The sequence below is a fragment of the Hylobates moloch genome, unplaced genomic scaffold, assembly GCF_009828535.3.
Source record: "Hylobates moloch isolate HMO894 unplaced genomic scaffold, HMol_V3 SCAFFOLD_5, whole genome shotgun sequence".
NCBI classification, from domain to species: Eukaryota; Metazoa; Chordata; class Mammalia; order Primates; family Hylobatidae; genus Hylobates; species Hylobates moloch.
In genome coordinates this window covers 15856687-15876368 of record NW_026652280.1, presented here as the reverse complement: position 1 = coordinate 15876368, position 19682 = coordinate 15856687, and the positions used below count along the sequence as shown (strand labels likewise).

Genomic DNA, 19682 nt, shown 5'->3' with positions numbered 1-19682 from the left:
AGATCAGAAGGGTGGAGGAGAGGCTGGCAGGATGACAAGAATGAATGAACACACCAAGTTTCAGCTCCTATCTAAAGCTGCTCAATTCAGGTAAGCATTTAGAGAAGCCAGGTGCAATAACTGACAGGGCAAATGTTTCTCTGGAAAATTCCAAGCCAGAGAAAACTGGGAAAAAGAGGGAAGGATGGAAAGCAGTACAAAGAGAAGCCAGCTAAAAAGGTTAGAGGTCCAGATGAAAATCTAAGATTGGAGAATGATAAAAAACATTGTGTGAGATTCTATTTTAGGTCATTATGCCAGGGAAATTTACACAGGATAGGGTTGAAAGAAATTAGGCTATGAGTGGCAAGTTGCAATAAAATGGCACCCTAAACTCACAAAGTCACTGTTGTCACTGCTATCTTGCCTTAGTTGATATGATGTCTAGTTAGTCTATTTGCACATTTCTCACAGAAGAGTATGTTTTGACCCAGGCTGACAAATACTGTTGATTCTGAAACTTGTTTTTATGGTTACATTGAAACCATTGTCATTATAAGAAACAGAGATGGGAATATTGCCTCCTCAAATCTGATTCACATACAAACTGAATGAACTACATAACAACCACCTTAGTCAGATACTATTTTGAAACCTGGTTCAAAACCTAAATGCTTATAAGATTCTTGAGAGACAGTGCTGCCCTCTGAGTCATAGGGAAGCCATCCCAGAAGCCAGGTCTATTCATCAATAAGCTGCTGCCTGTGCAGGGTGCAGGCTGCACCTTTGGACAGCCTTTAAAACTGAATTCTCAGAATTTTAGAACAAATTTTTGTCTAGAAATGTCATTAGGTAGTGGTAAAACAGGCTCCCTTCGAAGCTCTCCTTCATCACCTTCCTAAGTGCATGGGGGAAAATACCTAGGGCTCAACAGCCTTGAGAAGTGTGGAAACATTTTCTTTGTGAGTGAGAACCGATCACCTAGAGAAAGGAGATCAGATTCCCATCACTGCTTCTGGGTATCAGATGCTAGCGTGAGTACAATGTTGATTTGCATATCCAATTACTGATTTACATTATTGCTCTTATCTTCTGTTGTAGGCAAGAGGTAAGTTCACTAACGAATCTCAAGGAAGACGTAAATGGCCAGTGATCATGCTCAGAGGCCTGAAATCTCTCCAGGTCGCTTCCTTGGAGGGATGCTTTTCTGGTGGGGCAGCTTGTATCACCATACACAAATGTGCTTGGGTTTGGATTCTGCTGGAGAGAACACTGTGACCCGTGGTCTCTTCCTTGGGCTATGTCAGTCAGTCTTGGACTTATTTTGCATCCTATTCTTTACCTCACTGATGCCTGTGTATCCTCGGCTTGGTGTCTCAGCCCATTGTCCATCAAAACCTGCTATCAGGAATAGATCAATTATCAGTTATACACAATATGCCATGGCCCTATCTCGGAGGCATTTGGTCATTTGGCTTCATGTTTTTTTTTGTTGTTGTTGTTGTTGTTGAGTTTTAAAATAATGAAATACAATGTGGCTACATAAAGATGAATTCAATAGATGCATACAATTTAATAATAGAACATCGCCAGAACCTCTAAAACCTCCCTCCCCATTCTTTTACCAACAGAACCTCCCCTCCCACTAGGGTTAACTAAAGCAGTTATACCCTTGGCTTAGTCTATCCACCCATGGAAGCATCCACAAAAAAACAGTTTTGTCTGGTTTGATCTTTTCATGAAGGGCATCTTACTGTGTGTATTCTTTCGTGCCTGATTTATTTGCCTTCTAAACCTTACTTCTATCAGTGGCGTGGGAGCTAATGGCTACTGCCGTGGTGATTTCAGACAGCCTTGAGAAGATGAGGGTAGAGTTTTGTGGTCAGAAACCTTCTTGTGTGCCTTAAGATAGTGCGAATTGAAAGACCATGTCCTGGTGTGAAGCATAGTTTTTGGGTGTACTAGATAAACCAAGGTCTGTGAGAAGCTCTGGTAGACAAAGGGAAGAAGTGGGTCCCAATGGACGTCTAACGAGGACTGGAGGGTTTAAATCATTATGACTATGATAATTTTATTCACAGTTGATCTATAAAGTGTACTATGATATACTTTTCACAATGTAGGCTTTCTCTGGAGTTAATAATTATCAAATTTGCTCACTTTTTGGATATTTGTTTGGTTTCTAAGTTCGTATCACTAATGTATTTCTTTTCTGATGGGGGTAGATATCCCTCTCCATGTGTTCAATGTGTTCTAATGCATCTCTCTCTCTGATAGCATATTCACCTTAGAGAGCTACAAACAGTCAGCATACTCAATTTTAGCATTAATCATACAATGAAAATAAAGGCAGTATGGGCAAACACTTGTGGGAAATAATGTGTAAGATAAAGTCAGAAATACTGTGTAAAGTACAACCGTACTTCTCCTGAGAGGGACAGCTCACCTACCTCCCTTAAATACAGTGTTCCCCAAATACAGCATAAATGCCATGCTGGTGATTATACACATACATAGCAACACACACATATATATGTGTGCATGTACTAATGAAAATGTAATTGGTGTGAATTTTTATTTTATGGATGAGAAAAGGCCCACTCTACTCTACAGCACTTTGCTTTCTTCACCTCTCTGGGACTGCAGAGCCACTCCTCTATGACAGTTGAATTTATAGATGTCAGAATATGAATTATTTCAGGTGGGGCTCAGTCTTGTTCATCAAATACCAAACTTGGAGCAGGGAGGAATCAAATAAACAACAACAAAAATCAGTAATTGAATTTCCACATGTAAGAAGTGCCAGTTGTGCCTTAATGTAGGGATATCTAAATTTACTACATAAAAATACTAGTGATATTAAATATCAAATGAAATAACATTTCACGCTAAAATTTGATTCATTAAAAATATCTATTTGACTACTTTGAATTAGAGCTGTAGCTAATATTCTACAGACTTCTTTTAAATTGCCCTATAAAGCACCTGAACATATTCATTTTAACGACATTATTTAAAACCATCATGGCCGTCATAAAAAAAAGTAGGGAGTGTCTGAGTCAGAGGCTTTATATTTCAGAGTAATGCAAGGAACTCTTCCAGACTCACCCAACCAGCGGCCAACTTCCTCTATGAAGATAGTAAGGTAAATATTTCTGAAGTCCATAATTTAAAGTCTGGCCAGATCCTTTGAAAAAAGACACACACACACACACACACACACACACACACACACACAGAGAGAGAGAAAGAGAGAGAGAGAAAGAAAGAGAGAGAGAGAGAGAAATAAATCTTGGTTACTTTGTGTCTGAGACATTAAACTCATCAAACAATATCCAGATCGGATATTGGTCCTCTTGTCTGCTTCTCCACCTTACAGCTTGGCTATGACTGATTTAAGTGGTGTCATGGGAGAATGGCATGGGAATCGGATGCCAGCTGAAAAATTTATATTCCATCTTTGAAGAGATAAGTGGGGATTATGTGCAAATCTAGCTTCTATATTTCCTGTTTCTTATTTAAGGCATTATAGGTTGGAATATACTAAATTTTGAGATTAGAATTGAACTCTTTTAAGTGCATAATATACTAATTTGATTAGAGGTTTATCAAAATTTGAAACTACGTTTTTAAAAGAAATACAAAGATTTTAAAATATTTCTCCCAGTACTATCTGTATAGCATTGTGTTTGACTTACTGATAAGAATAAAAATTAATCACATTCAAGGGATTATTCATTTCTTTCCTATATGTATATCCTAATTCAGTAAATACAAAAGCTTTTGTTAAAAATAATGTATCATGAACTATAATTAATTTTCCATGTACAGGCAAAAGTATCCTAAGACTAGATAATACTTTTATCAAGCATTTAAGGCACATAATTCATCAGTTAGGTGTAATAAGTTTAGGTCCATAAAATAGTATCATAACTTTATGTTTTATTGAATGTGTTTTGTGCCTGAATTTTCTTATGCTTTATTTAAAAACTACTTTTTGCTTTTTATTAAACTTTAAAAAGAAGCTATAGTGAGAAAATATCTATTTTTATTGTTGTTTTGATACAAATAATATATTGGCTAAAGGATGAAAGGGATAAAATAGTTCTCAGATTAAAATAGACCATAAGGAATCAAATAGGCTTCAGGCTGCCATGGTCTTTTAGACCCTCAAGTCTGAAGTTTGGGATGTAAAAACATCCATGAGCACTTGCTAATTTTTGTTAACTTAAAATTATAAATTAATTGCATGCTTGTTTGTTAAGCTAAAATATTTATGCAAGAAACATAAGAATATAATATATTTTTAGCAAAATGAAAAATCAGAATATAAAGCCACGTTCTTTTATGATTTGAAAAGAACTTTCCTGCATTGCCATGTCCAGACAATGAAATACTGGGTGGTGTCACACTGACATCTTCTTTAGGTAGCTTTAATGTGGTTGTTTTCCTTCAATTTCCTTAGTTATTTAACTGGCACTCAAGTCAATTGGTAGCTGTTGGTGGCTTGCCTGAACTTAGTTTATTTTTGTTAATGTTTTATCTATTTAAGTTGCTTTGAAAGTATTTATAGGTGAAAGGAAAAATCACGTTTTGGTCTCATGCTAATTTTTATTTATGTGTCACCTGATGAAAACTTGGGGGGTGTAAAACAATCAGTTCAGCCTTAAATATAATTGTTTATTTGCCAATGAGAATCAGACTTTATATCAGAAAAGGAGAAACAAATCTTACTTTTATTCCTGGAACTTAAACAGTGCACCTGCATAGAGAAAGATAATAAAAATAATTATGTGAAATGGAACATACTTTTTGGTATTTATTTTAAACATACATGAACATGTCTGTACAAGAATGTTAAAGTAAATACTATTTAGTATCACCTATCATTTTAAGAGTTATGACTTGAGAATTTATAATTATCTAGGAATGTCTTGGCTCATGTTTCTCTGTCGTGATTTTTTTTTTCTAGTATGGTTTCTCTGCCATAAAACTTACCTAAGCTAAACATTTATGTACTCTGTATCCTGAATGAATACATTCTTGTGTAGCTTCTCTTTTCTCCAATAAGATTATAGTTTCATCAATAATTTACCATGGAAATAGGATGCATGAAAGTTTAGAAAATGAAAATTCGTGATTAGTGCTTAGAAAGTAATTAAAGAATACTATTCAAAAATATAAAAATGTTTTTTTTTGCCCCAAAGGATAAAATATTTAGGCATAATTTGTAAAACAACAAGAAGAATTGGAACTTGAACAAAGAGAAATATACCTTAAAGTATATTTTTGCACTTTGGGAAATGATAGCTTCCAGACCCCCATTGGCCCGTGCAAGCAGGTTTCTAAACAGGGTCATTTAAAAATCTTTCAGGTCTTATTTTAAAAGCTCTAGCTCACATTTTATGAAAACATTAAAATACACCCAATCTTCTATTAAATATAATTTTCACCGTAAATCCTTTGAAAGGATTAATATGACTTTGCTTTCAAAGTGACTTTCCTGAGAGAAATTCATTTCATTTCCTACTGTCTGATTTTCAGCAACCAGCATGAAGCCTTGGAAATTCTTTAGGATGGAGAGAATCTAGCACACAATTTCCTTCTAAAATTAATGAAATTCTTATGACTACTAAATTAAATGGAAAAATCAACATAGATTTCATTTTCATATATTTAATTGTAAACTTGTTAATTTTGATCTTATTTTTTCATATTTTAGAAGGAATACTTATTTTTAGGTCTAAAATATAATTTGAATCCCTTAAACATTTGAGGGCCTTTGGCACTGCTAATATCACTCACTGTATAAAGCTGCCCTTTTCCTGCCAACTTGCATCCTGTATACCCAGCCCTAACTTTCATTGTTTCTCGTCTCCTTTGTTGCAAAGAGTTTTTCCTGTAGCTTTAATCACAATTGCCACAACTTTTTACCCGGGATTACTTGGATTAGATATAAAATCAACATACATTTTTTTCTGGGTAACTTTTGAAAGAACACAGGTGTTCTTTCTTAGAGTAAACATATGTGTGGTGTGAATTATTTTCTCACCTTATGTGCCTAGGATGTAACTGAGGAGTATGACTTATAATGAATTCTATATAGCTGAATTTGACCCTGAAAAACAGCATCATGTAGGGTGTCATGCCTCAGTGGTGTTCTCTGTGCTTGGAATTCCAAAGTGCAGAGTGTGGGTCCCTCAGGGACATTCTTTCTGGAAATGTTTGCTGTCTTTTAGGACAGAACAGGCTATTACCACTTCACAGAGAATAGTAAATGCAGCAGCTTCAATTCATTGAATGTCTACTCTGGATCATGCATTATACTAGAAAAGTTTTTTTTTTTTAATTTTTTAACTCAAACTCCCATTTGACATAATAAAATTAAAAAAACTTATTTTAATTTCATTTGCAATTTTAAAAGGCCTTAAGTATTTGCAACTGAGACAAAGCCAACACAATGGCAATTTTAGAATGTTCTTCTTTCAGACTGCATGGCTCTCCCTCCTTGTGACCCCCTTCCTCACCCACAACATGCCAGTCCCCAGATGCCTATGTGTGCTCTTCTTATGGGGCAAAAGGTACAAGGAAGCATGATTTTCTGTTGAGAATTGCTATGCTAGATCCTGTACATAGATCATTTCACTGAACAAGATGAAACTTAGAAGTTGAGAGAAATTAAAGACTTGACCCAGTTCACACAACTATTAGCAATAAGGTTGAGACTTGGATGAAGTCTCCTAAGGGTTTTTGACTCCTGGCGTCTGCAACACCTGGCACCTGCCACACTATCAGATGTAATATCATTGGACATTCATGAGGAATAATTTGGAGAATTCATGTAAGTTCATTTAGTCTGAGACAACCCCAACCTTGATTTTGAGATCAATTTGAGTTGTGGAGAAATTCTGCAAAAAAAAAAATTACCCAAGTGGATCTCTGAAGAATTCCATGGTGGTGGCAGCCCTCTGTATTTCAGAAACAACATCATGAATTTGAAGATAATCTCCAATTTGTTACTGCACCCTGGGTTCTCTAGGAAGAAACAGGCCTGTGTATTGAAAAGTCTTGTACATGTTCTTGATACATACTCTGATAACCACATTTTGCATTCCAAAAAAATCAGAAAATGGTTTTAAACAAATTAATACACTTATGGGACCAATGATGCATAATACTTAAAATTAAGACAGTTTTGAAAAAAATAGAATGTATGATTGTTCTAAGAATTTACAGAGGCCTTAATGGAAAGAATGGGTTAAAAATGATGTGTTAAACCTCAAAAATTTAACATTGTATTGAATTACAGATGGTTTAGAAAGCAAAGGCTGTAGTGCCTCAAATAGGCTGTCTAATACTGTAATATTTACTTTCGCTCTATTTCAGTTCAGAAATCTGGGGTGATTTGAGAAATAGCGAGCCCCATGAATGTGTCTGCTTGGGGGTTGGAAACAGGCCACTCACAGGCCACTGAGGACAGAAATGTCCACCAATGAGAAGAAATAGTTTTAGGGTATTAGTGACAAGGATACCGGGCCAAGGGAACTTTTCCCTTTTTGTTAGAGTTATTTGATGATTACCTCCAAGGCTGAAAAAAATGAAGCTTTAAATTATAAAAAATAAATAAATCTAAAAATATAATATTCCTAGAAAATGTACCAGGAACTAATTTCATTTCCTCATTGTCCTCTAGGCTGCACTCCATTTCGCAATGGCCTCCCTTGCTGCAGCAAATGCAGAGTTTTGCTTCAACCTGTTCAGAGAGATGGATGACAATCAAGGAAATGGAAATGTGTTCTTTTCCTCTCTGAGCCTCTTTGCTGCCCTGGCCCTGGTCCGCTTGGGCGCTCAAGGTGACTCTCTCTCTCAGATTGATAAGGTCAGTCTCAGCTTTTGCAGTTAATCATCGGGACAAATTGTTTTTCCCACGAGAACATTTCGTTGCAATGGTCCCCATGTTAATGGAGGTCATCATGAGGCGCGAGGTGTCACATCTTCACACATCTCCACGGGGCCTTGGGTGTAAAGAAAGCACACAGCTTGCAGTACTTGTTTTTGAGCCAAGAGGCAGCAGAAATATTCCAAGCACTGCAGCTTTGATGTTTTCCCTTAGTGCAGTGGTTCTCAAAGTGTGTTTCCCAGACCAGGATCATCAGCACCGCCTGGAGAACTTGTTAGAAATGCAAATGCTGGGCCGGGCGCGGTGGCTCATGCTTGTAATCCCAGCACTTTGGGAGGCCGAGGCGGGTGGATCACGAGGTCAGGAGATCGAGACCACGCTGAAACCCCGTCTCTACTAAAGGGCTGAGGCAGGAGAAGCAACCGGAGAGGAGATTGACTGAGATTGCCCACCTCACCAGGCGACAACTGGAGGCTCTCTGCTGGCCAGGTGCAGTGGCTCACGCCTGTAATCCCAGCACTTTGGGAGGCTGAGGCGGGAGGATCACGAGGTCAGGAGATTGAGACCATCCTGGCTAACACGGTGAAACCCCGTCTCTACTAAAAATACAAAAAAACTAGCTGGGCGTGGTGGCGGGCGCCTATAGTCCCAGCTACTCGGGAGGCTGAGGCAGGAGAATGGCGTGAACCTGGGAGGTGGAGCTTGCAGTGAGCCGAGATAGCACCACTGCACTCCAGCCTGGGCGACAGAGTGAGACTCCATCTCAGAAAACAAACGAACAAACAAAACAAAACAAAACAAAAAAAAGAAAGAAATGCAAATGCTTGTGCTCTACCCCAGAAGTACTGAATCAGGAACTATGGGTGTGGGGCCCAGCACCCTGGGTTTTAATGAGCTCTCCAGGTGCACATGAAAGGTTGAGAACCACTACCTGAGTAGATACAGTTGAGATAGGAGAGTTAGAAGGAGATTCCAATGACATCCCAGTTTAAGCACTGGTTACCTGGGCACAAAAACATCATAGTACATTCCAGATAATAGCAGCCTACCTGAATAATCCTCACATTGTCATCATCACCACCTTCACGGCCACCTTCAAGGAGTGCTTATTAACACACCCTTGCACACAGCTCTGGGCGCACTTTATAGGGAAGTGGAATGGTCAAGGTTTCCCTCCCTTCTCAGAAAATTGCCACTGAAACTCAGTAGCTCAACAGCAAGTGAGATGCCAGGTCCAGGCTGCATGCAGAGGCCTTGATGTCGTCCCTTTCTGCCCCCACCTCCCTGTGCCCACCTCTTGCCCCACTATTCCTCCCATTATTTTAGTTCAGAAGGGCTTGCCAGAGGAATCTGGTGCCTGTTGTAACCTGTCATACCTCAGTTCATATGGAAAACCATTTGCGGAGATAATTTAAGCTAGAATAATTCCTTCCTTTATCTGAATAGCTCAGTAAATATTAATTGCTAGAGAACAACTACAGAGTCTTAGACTGCCGTTTTTTTCAAGCACTAGAGCGGTTTACAACCTAGTACATAGGATACCACACTTTAATGAGATGATAGTAGCAACTATCTGCTGAGAACTTTATCAGTGTTCAGGATCTGGGATAAGCCCTAAGAATATGAGCTTATTTGATATTCACGTTGACACACTGAAGTGGGAATATTATCCTGATTTTATGGAGCGGTGACCTTACCATGTGCTGGTAGATGGCAGACCTGAGATTCAAACTCAGGACGATCTTCTACAACTAGTCTTCTCAACTTTGGCACGACTGACATTTTAGCTGGATAAATCTTTGTTGGGAGGGGCTGTCCTATGCATCATTTAGCAGCATCCCTGGCCTCTCATCAACAACTACTAGCAGCACACCCCTCTCCCATCATGACAACAAAAAACATTTCCAAGTATTTCCAAAGAATACCCTCAAAAGCAAAACCAGTCTCCAGTTGAGAAATGCTCTGAAGCCACCAAACTGAAATATAGCTCAAAGTACATCATTATGAACTTCAGTATTTTAAAGTCAGTATTTTGATAAATAAATATAAAGCCCTTGAAAAACATTCAACAGATAAAAATGTATTCATTCATAAAAATGCATAATGTTTCAGAACCAAGTGAGATGACTTGGTATCAGGGAAACACAGCCTTGGTTCGGGAGTTAGAAGATTGGGTCCAAGTTCTGACCTTGGGAAAATCATTTCATCTCTGTGGGCACTAGTGTCCTCACTTGTGCATGGAGGATGTTGATTTGATGATAAAATGAATAAAGAAAAAAACCTTACACTGTCATTGTGTTAGACAATGATATGCAGGCGCCATGCCTATGACTTGTCACTGTTCATTGTGTTAGACAGTGATATGCAGGCGCCATGCCTATGACTAGAGCTTGATTTTAATGCAACAGAAGACACAGCTCTTACCTACTGTGTGCTTCTATGTCAGGAGCAATCTTTCAGCTCCTGTCTGGTACACCTTCTGAGGTCTCCTTGCCCCGCACCTCATGCCTGGTGGGCCAGGGTCAACAGCTCATGAGTCATGGTGAACTGAGAGAGCTGCTGTTCTGCTGGAGTTTGCTCTGTACTCTTTACTGCCTCATCAGTTACTCTCATGTGTGACTTTTTATAACTCTTACTATTATGATCTTGCATGAAAAAATATGTAAGAGGAGAAAAGGCAACTACAGACACAAAAACATTCATCTAATTTATCTGCACACGTTTTAATCCTCTGTAAATGTCTTCTAGGAAATTAATTCTCAGCTTCTCCCCTGCTTCAGTTGGTTTCTCATTACAACACTCGACCCTCGACACCATGAATCACACATTTCTATTTTAAATGAATCCAGGCTCAATTTATGGCTTCCATTTGTGTGTCTCTTTTAAGCATTCCCATGGATCTGTGTTTCTTTTTCTTTTTGATGCTCAAAGTGTCATAGCTTGGCCAGTAGATATCTCTTTAACCCAATCTTTTTAAACAATTCTTCCCAATAACTTTAAAATATTTTTGCTTTCTGACAAGACGTTCTGGGCTTGTCTTGAGTTACCTTAGCTTGAGTTATATGGGCTTGTCTTGAGTTGTCTTAGCTCCAGAAGGAGCTCAGCTATTCCTCATGAAACTGTGGCTCATTTACTCTATTAAATATATATTATAGAGTAAATATATATGTTTCCTTGATTAAGTCAAGAATCAGTGTGCTTGAGGTTCAATGCAGTTGAAGTGCCATGAAGGCTGCTCACCATTTGAGTGAAAGAGCTGGAAAAGCATATTTACTGAGAAAGTCATGGGTTCAGACTCATGGTTTTTTTTGTTGTTGTTTTTTGTTTTTTTTGTTGTTGTTTTTTGTGTGTTCTTTTTTTCATTTAGATCTAATAATGCTGTTCTTTCTTACAGTGTTTGAATATAAAAGTATTAAAAAGTGATTTTCCTATTTTGTAAGCTACTTACTCATCTCTTCTCTGACAAGACATTTCCATTGAAATGCATTATACACACACACACACACACACACACACACACACACATCCACACGTTTCCTTTGAAATGCATTATTTTATATATTATATATAGTTTGGATTACGCATGTTTGGATTACATATGTATGACAGCCATGTGTTTGGACTTTTTTCTCTCTTGCAAGATGTTTCCATTGAAATACATTATGAAATATATACATATACACACACATATATATATATTTTTCTAAAGTCGTGTTTGGATTACAATATTATTTAAAAGTTGTACAAATTTGAATTTTCTAAAATGCAACTGAGTTTTACAAAAAGCATTTAAAAATAATCATTATAATATATTACATATTCTACCACTCTCTAAGAAGAAATAATAGTTTTATAATTTGGCATGAATATATGGGTAGAAGCCCAAGGATGATTCATAGTATCCTTTTTTTTAAAAAAAAAATCCTTAATCCAAATGTCCTGAAATTGCTTAGACTGTATAGACCCATGATTTTCCTCATTGCCATCATCTGAATTCATTAACCAGTTATCAGAAAAAAAAATTCTGATTTCCCTACATAAGCACATGAGGGAACATGAAAGTATAGCACACTTTGTATTTCAGATAGAAACACCAAAGAATTTGATAAGAAAAGTAAGAAGAGGAAGAATTGTGATAAACAAGCCCTTTGAAGTTTCATCTAATATTTATCACACATAAATATTTACTGCAGGTTGAATATTCCTTACCTAAAATGCCTAGGACCAAGTGTTTTGATTTTTGATTTTTTTCCCATTTGGGATTTTTTTTAGATTTCAGCATATTTGTTTATACATGAGATGGGATAGTACCCAGGTATAAACATGAAATTTATTTGTGTTTCATATACAACCTATACATATGGCATGAAGGTAATTTTATACAACATTTAAAATTTTTTTTTTAATGAAATGAAGTTTTGACCGTGACACATCACATGAGGTCACGTGTGGAATTTTCCACGTGTGTCATGTTGATTCTCAAAAATTTCAGAATTTGGAGCATTTTGGATTTTGGTTTAGGATGCTCCTCCTGTAGCATCATTATGCATCTTTAGTCATGGTAGTTTTACTGTTGAATCTACAATTTCTTGGATTTTTGTAAAGATAAAAACAGATACGTATCATTTCAATATTTGACCCAGTTTATTAAGATTCAATTAGGAATATCAGAAAATCAACCAAATTCATATCAAAAGAGAGTAGTATCAGTAATGATCAAAGAATGATGTTATTTAAACTTATTAAAACTTTATTCAAAAAGTTAAGGAGCATGATTTCTGGATAGTCATATAATTTTAAAATTATTGCCTGGGTGCCACAAGCATTATCTCAGAGAAGATATTAGTATGTTTGAATCACTTTAACATGGTATTTTATATTTTTCTTCCATGCATGTATTCCTAAATAATTCTTTCCAGTGGTAGCTTTAGGACTATTAAAAAAAAAAAAAAAAAGAACTTCAGGGAGTTGTTAAAAAGTTACAGTCTGTCTTAAGAGAAATTTTGGCCAATGGGAAGGGGAGATTTTTTTCTCTGCAAGGCTTCACATGAATTACTAGGTTCTTTTTACAAGGTACAGTCACAGGCCATATAATGACATTTTGGTCTATGATGGACCACATATATGAGGGCATTACCATCAAATTATAATGAAACTGAGATATTACTATTGTCTAGTGATGTTGCAGCCATCATAATATCATCGCGAAATGCGTTACTCACGTGTCTGTAGTGATGCTGGCATAAGCCAACCTACTGGATTGCCAGTTGTGTAAAAGCCCAACACATACAATGATGTACAGTACCTAATGCTTGATAATGGTGACTATTACTGATTTATGCATTTACAATACTATACTTTTAGTAGTTATTTTAAAGTGTACTCCTTCTACTTATGAAAAATAAAAGTTAGCTGTGAAACAGCCTCAGACAGACCCTTCAGGAGTGATTCCAGAAGGAGGCATTGTTATCATAGGAGATGATGGTGCCATGCATGTTAATGCTCCGAAGACCTTTCAGTGGGACAAGATGTGAAGGAAAAAGACAGTGATATTGACAATCCTGACTCTGTGTAGGCCTAGGCTAAAGTGTTTATGTCTTACTTATTCACAGAAAAGTTTAAAAAGTTAAAAAATTAAATAAATACAGCTCACAGGATAAGAATATAAAGAAAAAATATAACTGTACAGTTGTATGATGTCTTTGTGTTTTAAGCCTAGTGTTGTTACAAAAGAATCAAAATGTTTTTTTAAAATAAGAAGTTTATAAAGTAAAAAAGTTAAAGTAAGCTGAAGTTAACATTATTGAAGACAAAAATATTCTTTATAAATGTAGTGTAGCCTAAGTGTACAGTGCTTGTGAAGTCTACAGCGGTATACGGTAACATCCTAGGCCTTCACATTCACTCATTACTCACTTGCTAACTCATCCAGTGCCACTTCCTGTCTTGCAAGTGCCATTCATGGGAAGTGCCTAGACTGTTTTACCAGTTTTCATCTTTTATACAGTTTTTTACTATACCTTTTCTATTCTTAGATGTATTTAATACACAGATATTTACCATTGTGTTACAACTACCTACAGTATTCAGTACAGTAACATGCTATACAGGTTTGTATTTGGGAGCAATAGGCTATACCATGTAGCCAAGTTGTATGGTAGGCCATACCATCTAGGTTTGTGTAAGTACACACTGTAACATTCACACAATGACAAAATCACCTAACGATACATTTCTCAGAAAGAATCTGCATAAAGTGATGTATGATTGTAATAAGTAGAAGGTTTAAAACTTTGACTAGCAGACATCAGTCAAATTATATTTTATAACATATTTATATAAATGTACATAGCCATTTGTATTTTGCTCAAGACATTATATCATAATCAAATATGACTTCCAATATGTTCTCAGCCTTTACTGGTTAAACTTTCCTCCTTGAACTGTTTCAAAGATTAGAGAGCTGGTCCCATCAACTCCTGACCCCTCATTTTAGGAAAGAAGGATACAAAGGGACAACCTAAGTGAAAGCTGGCCACTGCTCATCTCTCTCTCCATCTTATACTGAGATGATGGACAGTAATGACTTCCATTTGAAACTTTTCATTTTGGGAGCCCTGAGAGACAAACTTCATCTATTTTCTGACATAGGATGAAACAATTATAATGATATAGTCCAAAGTATAAAGACACATGCTTTTATTTCCTTTCTTATAGTAGTCCAAATAAATAATTCCATGGAGTGGAAGGTCCCTGTTGAACCTTCCTTTCCTAGTGACAAGTGACCAACCCCACTGTTCACCACTCACTGTTCACCAATGTAGTCACAGCTGCAATAAAATTGACTAAAAAACGGAGGCAGGATTGTTTAAGGATACAGAGTACCCAGCATATTCTCTCTCTGAATTCTTTCTCTCAATTGAGAAGAGATAACTGCCAATTTTTTTTTTTTTTTTTTTTTTTGAGATGGAATCTTGCACTGTCCCCCAGGCTGGAGTGCAGTGGCTTGATCTCGGCTCACTGCAAGCTCCACCTCCTGGGTTCATGCCATTCTCCTGCCTCAGCCTCCGAGTAGCTGGGACAACAGGCGCCCGCCACCATGCCCAACTGCCATATTTTTTAAGGCATTGAAAATCCACGTTGGCCAAGAGCAGAGATGTTGCAAAGATGCAAGATTCTCAAAATATAGTGAAAGGTTGAAGATTAAAAGACTTCTTATGTTTTCATCATCTTTTCTTCATCATAACTGCATAAATGTTCTTGTAGACTTATATGACAGGTCTTTCAGTACCATATGCTCACAGTGACAGTTTATCTAAAGACTAAGAAAGCTCTTCTATAAATCAAATGCTGATGTTCCCATGGGCTGTTGAACCAGAATTGTTCAAGGGTCTCTGTCACACAGTCACTGCAGGTTCTAGTTAAAAATTTTGGATTTTGAATTTTTCCATAGGTGAAAACATGCCATGCATATTCACTATTGAAATAAAAATCACTTGTAAATAATTAGGTGATCAAAACTACAACTTAATAACAGCAATGACTTCTTGAACTTTGTTGTAAGTATGGACATTTCTAAACTGAAAAATATTAAGCTCTCCAGTTTTATTATATTATGAATTTAACAAATTTTTCCTTAAACTAAGCCCACTTAATATAAAAATCTCCAAATTCAACACATTTTAAATTTTATAAACCTCTGTAAAATAATTTTGAATTAAAGGAGCAGAGGTGGCAAGTGCTGAAAAGTTCTCTTCCTTTGTCAGAAACCACCACGGTGAGGTTGATGACAGCAATGATGGTGGGATTAGTTAAAAACAGTCAGCTTTGGGGAGGAAGGATTTAATAACTGTTATTCTGTATATACACTGCTATGAGAAAAACCCTCTATCAGACTAATATGGTCAAAATTATGCCTGATACACAAAATATAGTTTTTAAATTTGGTTGGTACAAATGACTACCTTAACTAAATTTGTATAGTGCCTCCTTTGTGTGAGACAATGTGTAGTTATAAACAATAAGACAGAAATATAAGGGATAATATTGAATATTAGAGATAATACAAATTCTAATTATGAGTTTGTATTCTTAATAAGCTGAAAGTTAGGGGAAGCACTCCATGTTGAAAACTCTGTAAAACATGGGTTAGGGAGGGAAGGGGAGAAAGAAAGAGTTTTAAGTGTTCGTATGGATTTGACCCAGCCATCCCATTACTGGGTATATACCCAAAGCATTATAAATCATTCTACTATAAAGACACATGCACACGTATGCTTATTGCAGTGCCATTCACAATAGCAAAGACTTGGAATGAACCCAAATGCCCAGCAATGATAGACTGGATAAAGAAAATGTGGCACATATACACCATGGAATACTATGCAGCCATAAAAAAGGATGAGTTCATGTCCTTTGCAGGGACATGGATGAAGCTGGAAACCATCATTCTCAGCAAACTAACACAGGAACAGAAAACCAAACACTGCATATTCTCACTCGTAAGTGGGAGTTGAACAATGAGAACATATGGACCCAGGGAGGGGTACATCATACACTGGGGCCTGTCGGTGGGTTGGGGGGGCTAGGGAAGGGATAGCATTAGGAGAAATACCTAATGTAGATGATGGGTTGATGGGTGCAGCAAACCACCACAGCACGTGTATACCTATCTAAAAAACCTGCACGTTCTGCACATGTATCCCAGAACTTAAAGAATAATAAAAATAAATAAATATTTTTTTAAATGGTGATGACATAGAGTTTTAGAGCCTATTTAAGTAAAACAGTGCTTTTTTACATAAAATGACATTTCAAGAAATTTAGGAATAATCATTGGTTGGAAATGTTGATAGGTTCCATGATTCCAAAATTACAAAAAATAAGAGGAGAATCTGGTAAGTAAAACTTAATAAATACTAAATTAACACATGAATTGATGACCTAATTTGTATTTGCCCAAATGTTAAAATTATAGCTGCCCGGTCACTTCAGAAAGTGGCTTATTCATTCCATAAATCACAAAATAGTCCACAGGTATTTTTATTTTTATTTTTTTTGAGACAGAGTCTTGCTCTGCTGCCCAGGCTGGAGTGCAGTGGTACTATCTCAGCTCACTGCAAGCTCTGCCTCCCGGGTTCAAGCCATTCTCCTGTCTCAGCCTCCCGACTAGCTGGTACTACAGGTGACTGCCACCACACCCAGCTAATTTTTTGTATTTTTAGTAGAGACGGGGTTTCACCATGTTAGCCAGGATGGTCTCAATCTCCTGACCTTGTGATCTGCCCGCCTTGGCCTCCCAAAGTGCTGAGATTACAGGCGTGAGCCACCCAGCCAGTCCACAGGTATTCTGAGTTACACCATTGTATAGTGAAGACGGTGGTCACATTTCACTGACTATATTGAAAACTGTAGAGTTCTGCTGCTGAAATATGATTTTCATTCAGTGTCAGACTGGGAGAGCTGTGCACTGCGGCATTAATATCCCTGTGTGGACTGACTACCAGACAAGCATGATTTAATTGGAAGTGATATCACGATAGCATTTATGTAAATTGACACAAATTCCAAAATCCTAGGAAACCTAAGGGAAAATCAAGTTGTGGTAAAGAAAGAAAATGCAATAAAAATTAAAACCAAGGATGCCTGTTGATGTACATTCAGAGTCACGGGGAGAATCTGCTGTAAGACACTAATGAACTTGGAATGGCAATTAGACACATTTATTGGGAAAGAATATTTTTATTTTTAAAACCTCTTGCAAACTGTTCTCGTAACCTCTGATTCTAATGATTGCTTTCCTTGTGCCCTGTTTACAGTTGCTTCATGTTAACACTGCCTCAGGATATGGAAACTCTTCTAACAGTCAGGTAAAGACAATATGTTCTTATATACCCAAAGGACTATAAATCATGCTGCTATAAAGACACATGCACACATATGTTTATTGCGGCACTATTCACAATAGCAAAGAGTTGGAACCAACCCAAATATCCAACAACGATAGACTGGATTAAGAAAATGTGGCACATATACACCATGGAATACTATGCAGCCATAGAAAATGATGAGTTCATGTTCTTTGTAGGGACATGGATGAAGCTCGAAACCATCATTCTCAGTAAACTATCGCAAGGACAAAAAAAAAAAACAAAACACCGCATGTTCTCACTCATAGGTGGGAACTGAACAATGAGAACTCATGGACACAGGAAGGGGAACATCACACTCTGGGGACTGTTGTGGGGTGGGGGGAGGAGGGAGGGACAGCGTTAGGAGATATACCTAATGCTAAATGACGAGTTAATGGGTGCAGCAAAACAACATGGCACATGGATACATATGTAACAAACCTGCACATTGTGCACATGTACCCTAAAACCTAAAGTATAATAATAAAAAAAAAAAGAAAAAGAGAAGGTGAGCCAGGTGTGGGGGCTCACGCCTGTAATACCAGAACTTTGGAAGGCTGAGGCCGGTGGATCACTGGAGCCCAGGAATTCGAGACCAGCCTGGGCAACATGGAAAGCCCCATCTCTGCAAAATATACGAAAATTAGCTTATAGTCCTAGCTACTTGGGGGGCTATGGTGGGAGGTTAGCTTGAGCCAAAGAGTTGGAGGTTGGAGAATGTGGAACTATCTTTTCAAAGCAAAGAAACATGCTTTATTCAGATTTCCAGATTGTAAATTTTTCAAGTAAAATTTTTGATAATTTACTTGTTATTTATTACTTTAGTAATATTTTATTTGCATATTGGCCATATTTGGGCAAGAAAGGATGAAGTTAAATGTTTTGCCTTTTTCTTTGTATATTCATAGAAAACTTACATTGGTAAAATTAATTAATATATATGTTATGCAAAATCATTATCTTCTGTTAACAATTTTAAGTCCAAGTATTTAGTAAATTATTTCATTTGATCACAGACACTATTTTGAGAAAGGGTAAGACATAGATGCATGTGGCCTTGTTTGCTGTTTTTATAGTATTTAAAAAAATTCTTTTATGGTATAATTTGCCTGTTTTATTTTATGTGTAAGTGAGATTATGCATATCTTTTCAGTCCAAAAATAAATTTTTATACATCTTTTTAATAACAGCCAGGGCTCCAGTCTCAACTGAAAAGAGTTCTTTCTGATATAAATGCATCCCACAAGGACTATGATTTCAGCATTGTGAATGGTCTTTTTGCTGAAAAAGTGTATGGCTTTCATAAGGTAAGTGAAACTGCCTTTGTTAGAAGGACCTGAATCTTGTTAAATCCATTATCTGAACAAGGGCTTGTGTCTTTCTACTGAGCAATACAAAGATGGTTTTGTTTCTCATTGCTACTTATTATGTTCTCAGATGTCTTGAAGATATCATCACCATTTCCAAAGTTCAACTTTTTACCCAATTAATCCACATATTCAGGTTCATTAGACTGATAGGCTTCAAAACAGGAGAGAACGTGTCTATTGGTAGGGATGCTGAGCTATAAATGGAATGGAGGAGCAGTCAGCCCATTTAGGGGTGTCCATGGCAGGCAACACATTCTGGGCTCAAGCAATAATCCCACCTCAGCTTCCTGAGTAGCTGTGACCACAGATGCATGCCACTATGCCCAGCTAATTTTTTTGTTGTTGAGAAAGGGTCTCTCCATGTTGCCCAGGTTGGTCTTGAACCCCTGGGCTCAAGTGATCCTCTTGCTTCAGCCTCCCGAATTGCTGGAACTACAGGCATGAGCCATCTTGCCTGGCCAAATTTTATTTTTTATGTCACTTAAGTTTTACATATTTTTTTTAAGGACATAGACAAGTCTT

General features: G+C 37.1%; 1 protein-coding gene across 3 annotated transcripts in view; it reads left to right on the top strand.

Annotated features, from left to right (window-relative positions):
- The first annotated feature begins 725 nt into the window (after positions 1 to 725).
- Positions 726 to 19682, top strand: part of SERPINB7 (serpin family B member 7) — a 30477-nt gene continuing 11520 nt past the window's right edge. The window contains exons 1-4 of one of the 3 annotated variants that reach the window (XM_032151676.2): positions 726 to 1013; positions 7673 to 7858; positions 17698 to 17748; positions 18981 to 19097. In XM_032151676.2, the coding sequence (XP_032007567.1) occupies positions 7691 to 7858; positions 17698 to 17748; positions 18981 to 19097 (336 nt within the window). In that variant the 5' untranslated portion in view covers positions 726 to 1013; positions 7673 to 7690. Of the gene's footprint in view, positions 1014 to 3079; positions 3125 to 7672; positions 7859 to 17697; positions 17749 to 18980; positions 19098 to 19682 lie in introns of those variants that run through there. The other 2 variants (XM_032151677.2, XM_032151678.2) reach the window with 2 other exon arrangements.